The sequence below is a fragment of the Lepisma saccharinum genome, chromosome 11 (genome assembly GCF_977018435.1).
Source record: "Lepisma saccharinum chromosome 11, izLepSacc3.1, whole genome shotgun sequence".
NCBI lineage: Eukaryota > Metazoa > Arthropoda > Insecta > Zygentoma > Lepismatidae > Lepisma > Lepisma saccharinum.
The window spans coordinates 6,272,465-6,285,603 of record NC_139239.1 but is presented as its reverse complement, the minus strand read 5'-3'; the positions used below and the strand labels follow the sequence as shown (position 1 = coordinate 6,285,603).

The 13,139-nt window shown below is 39.9% G+C and overlaps 1 protein-coding gene across 2 annotated transcripts in view; it reads right to left on the bottom strand.

The window, feature by feature from the left end:
• Positions 1 to 13,139, bottom strand: part of nAChRbeta1 (nicotinic acetylcholine receptor beta1) — a 373,117-nt gene that overhangs the window by 92,068 nt on the left and 267,910 nt on the right. For both annotated transcript variants that reach the window (XM_083130650.1, XM_083130648.1), the window contains exon 4: positions 7,247 to 7,356. In XM_083130650.1, coding sequence (XP_082986776.1) covers positions 7,247 to 7,356 — 110 coding nt within the window. The remainder of the gene's footprint in view (positions 1 to 7,246; positions 7,357 to 13,139) is intronic.

Below are 13,139 nucleotides of genomic sequence, written 5' to 3'. Positions count from 1 at the left end.
ACATATTCTTATGTTTCATTAAAATGATGTTTAAAGTCACGTGTAAAATTCACAACGTAAGCGAAGCCGAAATGAGGTTTTCCTTGCGTAGTTAAATCACAGGCGTACTCAAACTAAACGAGTTTTTCAACTCTTGTGTGCCAGAATATTATTTATTGATGCGTTTTCGTCAAGGTGGCTCGTACAAACAATGGACGCAAAACCGTTGATCGAATCTTATGGGTTTTTGTGCCATGTCGTTAGACTACCTCCGATCTGGAAGATAAAGAGACTGCAAAGAAATAAGCATGTTAGAAAGAGTGTTCCTTGTATACGAGGTGAGGCTAGAATGTTTTCTGCCCGACAGAGAAGGAAATAATCAAGAACCATTATAATTTCCTGCCATATGACATATTCGCCCCGATGTCTAACACACATGGCACTCAACCTCTGAATCTTTGTCCATGCAGTGCATTGTAATGTTAGGAAGCAAGTGATAGTCAAACTGAGCAAGATCTGGTGCGTAGGGTGGATAAAAGCCAAATCTTTCGCAACAGGCAGTGTCTTCCCAGCCTTGTGCAGAGACAGAATATATTTGCACGTTCCTCTCCACCATGGCTCCTTTGGACTTAAAACGAATGAAAAATTGTTTTATGTTCCTGCAAATTGGTACATTGCGCTATGAAATAACATTATTTTCACCGACATTGACAAATTTCATATACATTTTTGGAGATGGGTCGGGGTTAAACACGATTCCTTAAGGGGATTACATTACACGTAAGGAATTCTCTCTTGGGAAAGTAATAAGGCTAAACCCACATGACTTCATCTAGACAAACAAGGAGATTAAAATAATGGTGAAAATAATGGAAAGTTGATGCGTGTAATGCTCCCTTTACTTTAGTCACTCCTGTCGACGATCGTTATTGATGACAGCCTCTGGTAATTTGCCTGGAGGGACAAGTGGTAAAACAAGGGCAGGGACGACGCACAAAGCGATGTCGATGTGGATTTGCTTCGTATCATCTTCGTCGCCGTTCTGTTGTCACCGCTTCCTGCTGTGCGCGTATGTCAACGGCCGACCACTGTGGCGGTCTTTTTCGGGACTTTGGGAACTAATTAAATCCCGCCATTTATCCAGACTCAATTTCCCGGCAACAATCAACGCTGTGCACTAATTACGATAGGAATAACCATGAATAAGGGCGAGCTATTTGAGCGAAAACTTTGTCATGTGCTGATAGACAAGAGACGATACAACGCAGCGGGACATAAGAGCTTACAACTAGGGGAGTTGGAAATACTGTACACAATTAATGACGAAAATATAAAAAGGATGGGAAACTGTGAGTGTTCACCATGACGCTTTGTTAAACCGTGGAAGTCAATTTACGCCCTGGTGTTGTCACTTTGGGATGATGGCGGTATTCAGTGTACTATCTGCCGTAAATAGAAGTATGATACCCAGAAACAGGCAACCAGTTCACATTCAACCCGATTTCTTGAAACATGATTGAAACTGTCGCTTGCTCGTTGCGTGATTTCAATTTTATTACATTGTTCATTTTTTTCTATTTTTGCTTGTTCGATTTCTTGTTTAAAGTCCACTTTATGTGCTAATCGGGACTGGACCTACAGTTTAAAGTAAGACCCGAACCACGATGTGCCTCCACCGGGTAACGAATCCAGAATCCCTTGATTACAAGGCTACGACGAAACCACTATGCCATTGAAGATGACTCGTCGGAAGAAATTATGAATTCTATATTTCCTAATTTTTCATTGCGCGTCTGTTGAAGGCCTAGCCGACGGCAAAGTGGTAGCATATTTGCTTTGTAATTAAGATTTCCTGGTTCGATACCCGGTTGAGGCACAGAGTGGTTGGGATCCCACTTTAAACTATACGTCCATCCCCGTTTAAATTGATTGATTTATTTAACTTCGCTTTCCTGCCACTTTTGTCTAATCGTGACGATGAGGATGAATAGTGATTAGATGGCATTTATGAAGATACACTATTACAGGCCTAGTGTTATCTGTGTATTAACTGAACATAAATTACACGTTTTGTAGTTATACCGTGTGCATTGTACCGCACACTGAAGACACAATAGGTGTGCACATTCTCAATCTCAATGTGGTGATCACTACCAGGCTCCGGCCGCCAGGGTTGTCCCCAAGTATCCATTGATTAGGGGCTGGGTGAATCCCAGAGCCGCTCTATGTAGACATATTATCAGAAAAATTCCCACCTGACATCACCCATCCCAGGAATGGAACCCTCTACCGCCTGGCAGACAGATCTCCTATCGACTCAACCGAGGCAGTAAATTTAAATTGCAATATGTATTTTCTACCTTGGCCAGGACTAGAACCTTAACATTCAGTGGTGAGATGAACCGACCACTCAACCCACTAGGCCACATATGCGGCAAGATATGAATGACGATATCAATGAGGGAACATCCACAAGAAACTCCTGGCTTGGCCTGGCATTGTGTTCAACAGAGATCTGTCTGTCTTTCCGTTCGTCCGGCCCGATATCTCAGAAACAGTAAGAGCTGTACAATCAAAAATTTGGTGGACTTATAGACATATTAAATAATATCTCGCTGCAAGAAGAAAACTTCTACAACCATATCAGCCGGAAATAAAGTTCTAGTATAAATCCTAGTGTTACATGACATGCTACAACACAGTCCCTCACAAGTAACACATACTTTTCAAATATTAACGGTAATTCGGTAACTTTTTTTCAGGTAACAAGCAAAGGAATAAATAATCAGTTCTAAAGTTTCTTTTCTGTACGTCTCATCTGCAAGAGAGAACAGAAATGCAAATTGTCGATCTTCACACAAACACACACACATACACACATATTAGTTACGAGAACAATGCTCTGTGTGACTTAATAGTTTCAAACATAAAGGTTTATTCTGACTGTTCTTTGCCACTATATTTTCATATTTAAATATGTGAGGGTTTTAGTATGTGGTAGTGAAAGAATATGAGGAGCCTTCTGCTGCTCGTGCATACAACATCCGCACAGAACTTGAAATGCATCAGTTATGCATTTTTGGTGCATCAATGGACACAGTAAAACGTGTCAATTTGGTTTCTGTGAAACGATCGTGTTTAATCTTCTCAATTGATGCATTCTTAGTGCATCACACGGAACACCAGCTGATAAAAATATAATTTCAAGCATCTTCTATGTATTTTGATGCACCAATGAGCTTCATTAGCACTTTTGAGTCAACATACTTGTGCCAATTGTCGGCCTGGGTTCTGTGTGAATTCTAGGAGTTGTAGCGACTCCAGAATAAAGTAAGGCTAAATGAAATTTTGATACTTTTTTTAAGTAATTGTTACTCTAACGGAGATACATTTCCAAAAGAGTTACTGCATCTCCGTTATTTGTAAAACAACTTTCAAAACTTGAAATAGGTAACACTAATAAGTCTTATTTCTCACTATAAATGCTGACCAAGGCCAGTCTTTATTATATAATACGAGTAACACGTTTATAGAGTGTTATTATGTAATAGAAACTGCCTTGGTCAACATTTTTAGTGTTATATTGAAATAGATGCTTATAATATGACCAGGGAACGGATTTGTATGTAGTAAAAATGTGCTAAGTATATAAGGTAACTGGGGAGAATAACGCCTATTGAGGTAATAACGCCAGGTGACTATATCTCGAAAAGTTGAAATTGAATTCGATAGATGGCATATGGAGTGTGTGCGTTACTAGCAAGTAAGTCACGTAATTTCTTTGTTCTGACGTCGCGCCATTCTTCCCAGTGTGAGTTAGCTGTTTGTGGTGGAAGCGACTATTCGGAGACGCTGATGTAAACTTGAGAAGGTAAGTTCTTAGTGCGCAGAAGTTTTTTGCTCACGTTAGAAATTCGCGCTCTGTATTATTTTTGTACGTGGGTCGTTATGTTTTCCAAACATACTACTAACTAATTCGCTTTGTTTTGAGGAAGAAGCAAAATGCATTCCGAAAGAGGAACTTCCATATTATGGGTAATAGCGCCAACTTCAATTTGGGGTAACAACGCCAACTTTGCTATTGCGTTTATTGTTAATATGAGATATCTTCAACACGGGCACTTATTCATTCAATTTTCTATTTAATTTAATTTTGTTTTCTCACTTAAAGTTATAGATTTCAAGAGATAAAAAAATGTATCAGTACTGTAGAAAATAAATATACGTGGAAAATAGAATCTGTTTTTGTGTATTATATACATTTCCATTTACTATATGTTTATATTAATATAATATACATTATACGTTGCATGTTATGGCATCTTCTAAATAGTTGTAGAATGAATAATGCTTCAAGTGTGTATAAAGTGAGTAATTACCCGGATATGTGGGAAATAACGCCAAAATGCACCTTCTTAGAAAAAAGCTCTCAGAAAATTTACTATTTGAAATAAAGATACCATAATTTTTTTGTTGCTAGCGAAAAAATGCATCTATTGCCTTATCCAGTTTTTACATTGCCAGATGTTTTTATAATGCCAGGAAAAATCGAAGAAGCTTAGCATGGCGTTAACCCCCCGTTACCTTACTTAGTTATTCTCACCAAAAATTGGAGTCAAATATGGACTTGAAATTGTAACTATTACCGTGACTGTCTTGACGAGAAACCAGAAACAAATCTCGTACGTGTGCCACAAAATCGTTGCTTCTGGTGCTGCTGTCGGGTGGGGTTAGGAATGGACTGCATGACTTGGAACACTCTTCGAACGTTGCCGAAATAACGTTTATCACAACCAGGGGCCGATGATTAAACCCTCATTCTCTTTTGGCAACAATTGTAAATATTCAGGAATATCAAGTGTTTTTTAAAAAAACATTATTGTACGGATGACAGAAAACTTGTAATTAACGCAATTGGAGGGTATAAAATGGACTTAAACTTTCGTTCGTTTAATGTCGCTTTGGACTTCGTGAGTTATTCGTAAGAAATTCATCCAACTCTTTCGGTAACATGGGGATATGTACAGAGCATTCCCTGACATTCGCTACGAGACTCGACGGCAAGCGGCCCGGCATCAGCGCTTGTCTTTCCCGGTGAACGGGGTCCGCGACAGTCGCTAGAGTCTGCTATTGAAATTACAGTTTTCATATTGTGTACTAACCTTGACTACATAAGGTATTGAAAAAGATGTCCCTCTGCTGCAACACATTCCAGGCATCTCCGAAGGAAATTGGCATTTACACGTGCAAGTTCGTCTACTGTAATTCTCCCGATTTCTCGTACAATACTCTCTATTAACTCACGGATGGTGTGCGGATTGTCTTTGTATACTTTATTTTTTAGATTTCTCCATTTTTCTTTCCACTTTTATTGAGAACTGACCCTGTTACTCTAAACTTTATTACGAGGTTTAAAATAGTGCTCCTATGTGGAACGGGAACACCAGGAAACGTCGTCGCACTTCTCTACAATTCATCTTTTCGAAGTAACACTCGACAAGATAAATCCTTTGTTGTAATGTAAACTTTTGTGGTGCCATATTAAGTCACTCTCTTCAACACACGGACACGACACAACTTCCGAGGGAGGATTATACTGGCGTCAGTCTGCAACGTCAACAGAAAGGGAAAGAGAGCGAAGGCAGGGGAGCGAAGAAAATATACTTCAGCGTGCGATTGTCGCGGACTCCGTTCACCGGGAAAGACAAGCGCTGACGCCGGGCCGCTTGCCGAAGAGTCTAGTAGTGAATGTCAGGGGAACGCTCTGTAGTTATTGCGCGAATATGGAGTATATGTTGAGAAATGTTCTGAAATATGGAAATAATATGTAAAAATAAGTAAAACATGAGGCAAAACCTAATATATGTTAACACTGTTAACCCTTGTTTCCATGTTAATAAAACATTAAAATGCTGACCAAGGCAAACATTTATAGTGTAAAAATATACATAAAAACGTTATGTTTCCACCCTCTATAGTGCAGGAGGCCTTAGAAAGAGCGTTTCGCGGGCTAACAGCGGACGTCGCTTGCACACTATTGCCGATACTCTCGTGTCGTCTGCTCCTCAGCCGAACAAAGAGGCCGAGGTAGCAACAAGCAGAGGTCACTCACTCACCCTTCCAGAAGGGTGCAGCGAGCTAGCTGTGGCAACCGGGCTCGCTCATTTGCGGACCTGATTGGTTCTAGCAGACACACACCCATATTGTCGACTGCTGTAAGCCCGCGAAGCGATCTTTCTAAGGCCTCCTGCACTATAACAGGGTCTTCTTCAGACGAAATTTCACAACAAATTATAATAAAACAAATCTGTATATACATATGTAAAAATATGTAAAATAAAACCGGAAGTTTTCGAGTCTACATGCCATGATGTGCCCAAATATAGTTTATTTCAGCTTCATACATAATATGTATTTACATATAAATCCGTTCCCTGAAAATGACCCATGAAATACAGTAAAATAAATTTCTCCAGAGCCTCTCGTGTCACCCTGCAGACCCCTTAATCAATCCTTTCCTTTCTGTTAGGCTTTATCACGCACCGAATGTTAAATACACTTCGGATAAGTTCCGCCAAAGTTCTCAGCATCAGAAGAGATTTCTCCAGAATTCCAATCAACGAGGTTCAATTCTCTCTCCTCTCTTTCTCACACACACTGGAACTTTCCGTTTGTCTTCGCCTCTTGGAGAAAATGAAGGAGGTTAGAGGTCTAGAACTAGCTGCTGTGGAAAGTTTTGTAAACTTTGTCTCCGGCAATAATTTTCCCCCTGTCGGAACAGGTACACGTATTTCTCCATATTCGAGCAGAGCTAATATATTAATTCAGTGGAGAATTATCAGCTTGCTCGATCGCGAAAATGAAACGCGTCGTTGACTTCAGTACCGTGAATATTCGTCATAATCAATTGTATATGGGTTCAGGATTGTGGCATTTCAATATTCACAACGCCTGTTTAATACAAATACCCTTCTAGTGCATTTTGCTCATGTACGAGGTGTGAACAAAAAATTAGCGATTATGTTTGTGAGATCAATATTTCCAGATTTTCTCAGTGATCTTTTCGAATTACATACTTTCTTCCGAATCCAGAAAAATATGGTTCTTGACTCAATAATCTTTTGAAAATCCATAATGAGGTATCTGAAAACGAAAAATACATTATTCTTTTCGAAAACTTGAAGACGATGCCAAACATAAGTTCATCTCTTTTCGGTTACAACCGGAAAACTTAGCATAACACTAACTTAACATATTTTCTACTTACTTGTTGAAGAGCACTATATCAGGCTTCCACACTTTGTCTGGGGGGAGTCGGAGGACCCCTATCCCCCCATAATCCGCTTCGTCCCAACGCAGCTGGTAGTCATTCCAGACCTGAAATATACAAAGAAAAATATTGCTGTAAACAGTTATCACAATTGTATGATAATCATAAAATGTTGCTTTTCATAACGAATTTTTTTTCTTACTTGTAATAGGTGGTGCAGTTGTATAATAGTGTCAATCTCAGACCTATCCTGTAAGAGGGTAGAGGACTTGTAGAGGGCACAAAATCAATTTCGGCGCCGCATAATTAGCCAAAAAATAAATATCTTATTTGCCGGCGTATAAGGTACACTTTTTCCATTAATAATAGGTCTGAAAAATGGATACTAAGGAAGATGGAGAAGGCCTAGCATTTCACAAGTTTGTGAATGGGCCAAAGCTTCATGGGATGCTGTGAATACTAAGACAGTGCGTTAAATTATTAAAGAACTGTTGGATTAGTCATGCACTGGATGGTACAGAGGACAATTTGTTGTATGAGGACTCGGATACTGATTTAGAAGAGGATTCATCCAGCTCTGGATGTGAATTTCTGGGTTTTGACGAAGAAAATTAAAATGCATTCTTTAACTAATTAGATTAGGTAAGTTATTTGTTGAAAGTAGACGTACATATTACTTTATATTTGAAATGCAGTACATTATATATTCAAAGTTCTTCCTCAAGAATGTATACAAAATGTATTATACGCAGGCAAATACGGTTATGTGGTTCATTATGGTAGTATAAATCAAGTCTGGCAACACATTGTATTTGTGAAAGAGTGCTTTCGTATGGACTGCAGAGAGAGCAGCGGTACTGGAGCATTGTGAGAGGGGTAGAAATGAGGGAGTGAGCGAGGAAAGAGGCTTCGTCGGTCGCGTTCGTGCAGTGGGAAACCCCTCGTCATCTGATTCGTGAACCTTTATTCTGAAATACTCGCTCCCATGCAAGTAGAAATTGACATTGAAAAATGTGCTATTAAAATCCATTTATCGCCGTAGAGTTAGGCAACACACAAAACGCCTTGCAGCGAGGCTAGTATTTCAGGATATAGGCGTCCCATTTTTATTGCTGGTGAATGTACATACCGGTCCCAAATTGGTGACGTAATCCACACCACTCTCACTGTGTCTGCAACACGACTACTCTGCGACAGAAAAAGGACCACTTTCCTCTAGTTGCCAGCACTTTCCGAAATGCGATATTAAACGATTTCTTTCCGAGAGCAATTCGAAACTGGGAAACGGGGCGAAAATGTTAGGGAACTGAACAAAACTTTGTCGTTCTCTGGATAGGTAAACAACGTAGTTAGCTCCGAGTACTAAACGGATTATGCATATAAACGGTAGGTCCTTCATGCCAAACTGGCTTCTGAAGCCCGTCACAAAGCAGGGGCGGGCGTCACCTTGCGATTGGATCCGCCATCGAGCTCAATTTAATTTGCAAGCAACTTCTTGAACTGGGAAACTGGTACGGGAGCGGGGACTCTTGTGCTCACAGAAGTCAGACTTCCACTCCTCATCTCTACACCAATCAGAGAAACTTTTCATCTCCAATCAGATTCAAACATATCCCAGTGCTCGGTCTTCAAATGATAAGTGCATGCAGAATGAAAACAACTTTTATAAAAATTTGTCCACTTCTCTTTACCTACTCATTCACTCCACGAACCTTGAGCAACGTACCGGGATCACAAGCACAAATAACTGAAACTTGGAACTTCTCTAGCATCATCCAACCACAAGGCTTTATAATGGCAGAATAAAAACTCCATTCCACTTGTACGGAGGTTGTTAGGGACAATTGACAATTTCAACTTACACGTTGACCCGAAATCCAATCTTGCACAGATTTCTTCTTGAATGAGTTGTGATTTTTAGTTCTAAGTCCACTTATATGGAACTGGATCTACATTTCAATGTGGGATCTGAAGTACCATGTGCAGGGTAGCAAATGCAGGACCCTTTGATTAAAAGGCGACAACGTTATCGCTAGGCCATAGGGAACGCACTATATTTCCGCCTAAAGGTTACCATGATCTTGGAAACTGAATCCGCCAAATAATGAATATATAGATCATGAGATTTGTAGGATCTGTTTTTAATGATTTCATAACGACAATTGATTGATTGATTGATTTGATGTCTTAAGTCCACTTTATGCACAGTAAGGCTAATTGGGACTGGACCTACAGTTTAAAGTGGAATCCGAACTACTATGTGCCTCCACCGGGTATCGAACCCGGGACCCCTTGATTACAAGGCGACGACGCTACCACAGCGCCATCGGGGAGGCTCATAACGACAATGTTCCCCTTACTGTGCATATCTTCAGATCGTCAAGTTGACTGACATTTTCCCGCATAAATATCAATTCAATCCATGCACATTTTGTGTGCACTATTTCTAGGTGTCTCTCAGAATAACACAGGTGAGAAGCAGAATAATATATACCGTCAGTTGTCAATCGTTTCTGAAAAAAAATGAAAAAAATAGTAAAATATGACTTTGACTATTTTAAATATTTTTCATTTTTTCTTCATATTTTTCACCATAAAATTCGACCCGGTAAGAAGGACGGGATCAAACACACTCTGTCTCTCTAATGCAAGGGCTTCCCGATAGGGTAGCGGTATCATCGTCAAGGACGTCCTGGTTCGATATCAGGTGGAGGTGCATTGCACAGAGGTTTAAATTCTACTTTGAACTATAGGTTCTGTCCCGATAAGTATATCTGATATAAAGTGGACTTCAACTTTACCCCATTTCGTCTTTCATTCTCTTAAAACCATTCTCACTTTTAATGCCTCGTAAAGGTGACGTGAACATATACAGCGTGTCCCGCTTATACGTATAATAAAAGAAAAATTCATAACTTCTAAAAAAACTGTCAGAATGATGTGATTGTTGTTTCATTTTAAAGAATGACTCAGAAATTTTTTTAGCAACACATTCAGTGGTAGTTGCACATGCGCAGTAGCCAGAATGTCTTGAAAACTGATATTATAAGTTCCTCAGTAGCCATTCGACATGTGGTCGCCACAAGAAAAGGTGTTTTGTGTTTTAACGTTGTCCGAAGTGAAGTCTGTGACACTTGTGCAGAGACGATATCGTGCATGTTATGGTTTGCGTGCTAAAGAAGTAGTTCCATCGTACATTTCAATAAAGAAATGGGGAAAACAGTTACGCGAAACCGGCTCATTTCTCAAATTTTGTTAGAGACTTCCTGGACGAGCATTTCAATGGAAAATGGATAGGAAGAGGTTCGGATGTTATTGAATGTACCCCACGGTCACCAGACCTCACAGTGTGTGAGTTTTTGTTGTGGGGGTGTGTTAAGGACAAAGTTTACTGTACACCGGTTAGAGATTTGCAAGATTTGCATGAAAGAATTGTGGTTGCAGTAAGCAACATTACCCCGCACATGCTTCAAAATGTGTGGCTTGAGGCTGACAACCGGTTTGACATTTTCCGTGCCACTAACGGTTAACATGTGGAAGTGCGCTAGTTTTCTTGATTTGTAAGAAAAAATTCTGAGTTGTTACATGTTTGTACAAAGTTTGGACAAAAAATATTGGTAAATAAGAAAGTTGTGATTTTTTCTTTTATTATACGTATAAGCGGGACACGCTGTATATAAATCCCATTTCGAGACACAAGTTTTCGATTTTGAGAACGTCGGAACCATTATACTTTCAAAAGTTATTGCGATAGACATAATGAGATCAATGCGAGAGCAGAAAGCCAGAACACCTAAGTCCCGTGGCTCCAATCCCGACCCAGGCATAGACGTTCTTCATGAGGATTCATGAGCTTCATCTAATCATCCTCATCGTTGCGATTAGGCCTTACGTGTCAGAAATAACAAAAATGCAAGAAACCCATAACAATGTAAGGTTGAAAAAGACATAGGAGAGTTATTTCGTTACTGTTAAAACAGATTTTTATTTGCCCCCGCATCAATTCACCCATTGAAGCATTAACCACCCAATCATGTTCCAACATTAGTAGCAATCTACTTATGAATTCCAGCACCGGGTGGTCAACCTCTCTTCCCTAAAAAAGAAAAAAAACAAGAAACACGAGAGACTGGTGTAATCTGAGGGAAATCAGTACAACAGCCGAGAATATATTGTGGCATAAATATTTATTATGCCTTCTAAGTGGCACCATTCATTGTTATCACACGCGACAGATACGGCGTTCCTTCTTCTTGTGTCGGTAATCCCTCGGGATGTTTCCTCATGCCTCGGTCCACGGTCTTTGATGCGGCCGCAGAGGAGCGGGCATTACTTTTGTGCCGCATGGAGGGGGGAAAAACAAGAGGACAGTGGGTAAATCCATAACAATTGAGGGAGACTACTCTTAGGGGCTTTGTAAGGAAATCTCCCCACTCAATGGAGAAGAACGGAAATGCTCCGGGACGAGGAGCAAGGGGGGGGGGGGAGGGAACCAACAGGGCTAGGAAAATCTCTGCGCACTGGGTTTTGTAATCCCGGCCATCTGAAGTAAGTTGGCGGTTTGATGGCAAGGCTCGTCGTCCTTTTAAGAGAAAGGGCATTTTTTCCTCCTTTTTTCTGTCTTCTTTTTTTACTGTTTGCAAAGTGAATGCCTATTCGGCCGGTAGGAGGCGCTGCGCATATTAAACATCTGGGAGATTTCTTGAATCCATCACGAAGACAGCTCGTTTTGCCCCCTCCATTCTGTGAAGATCCTTCGCAACTGTTCAAACCAGCGACTCTTGTGTTCTCTCTCTCCTCAGCGTTGAGGCGTCCCTTGAGCAAAATTCGACAGATTTTTTTTTTTTTTTTGCTTACTGCTTCCAGAGTGCACCATCTGCTCAACTGGAAGTGTTCCATTTGTACGAGGAGAAGTCAGTAATTAGGTTTCTAACGATTGCAGTGCTACCTGTAGTGGAAGTTCTGCATTGCAGTATAGATGGCAGCACATATACGATAATAGCCGAAATATGATTTAAATTATCTTCCTTTAGGACCAGAGTTGAGTGTAAAACTATTTTAAACATAATTAAAGATTCTAATTGTGAAATGAATAGCTGTAGATTTTGTAAGAGTTAGAAGTAAATTTTAATACTAATATTCTTGCGCATTTGCCTAAGTAGAAATGAGATCACGGCATGAAATACTTCAGTTGATTATAAGTGTTGATTCCCGTTGTGTAGTTCACATATTAGGTAGAAGTATATATACTTCAATATTTCACGTTTATCAGTCTAGTAGGTTAGTACTGGTGTCTTTTAAGTTTCCATTCAGGGTAAGTGTCTAGGTATTATCCATGCAGCACACATATGTCCAAAAGACATCTACTGGATAGTCGTATCGGAGGTTCTGAATATCCAATAGATATACATTTGTCCGCATACGTGATATGCAGGAAATATCTCGAAAATGATATGTTATGGACAGGGCCGGCGCTAGTCATTTTGCTGCCCTGGGCGGTGGCGACAGATGCCGCTCCCTTTCAACCCCCACCCCCGTCATTACGCAGCAACGGGAAATTGAAACTCATTATATTCCTGAGTAAAGCATCAAACTATAAAATAAATAATGAGACTCGTTACGCTATTTCAATACTATTAAGCACAAAAGGATATTTCGCTCGACCACAGTAAATCATTAAAAAATGCGACACTAATTTCTTCTTATTATTATATTTTATGAAACTCTCTCTCTCTCTCTCTTTTAAACGTATCTTAAATGTAACAAGTATTAGGAAAGAAATGTAGGCTTGACTTCATATCTTTAACGTTGTAGGTCTGTTATATATGATTGGAGTTTTAAAAGGATTACATGTAATATTCCCGGATCTCCCGCGTGCGTGATCTAAGGT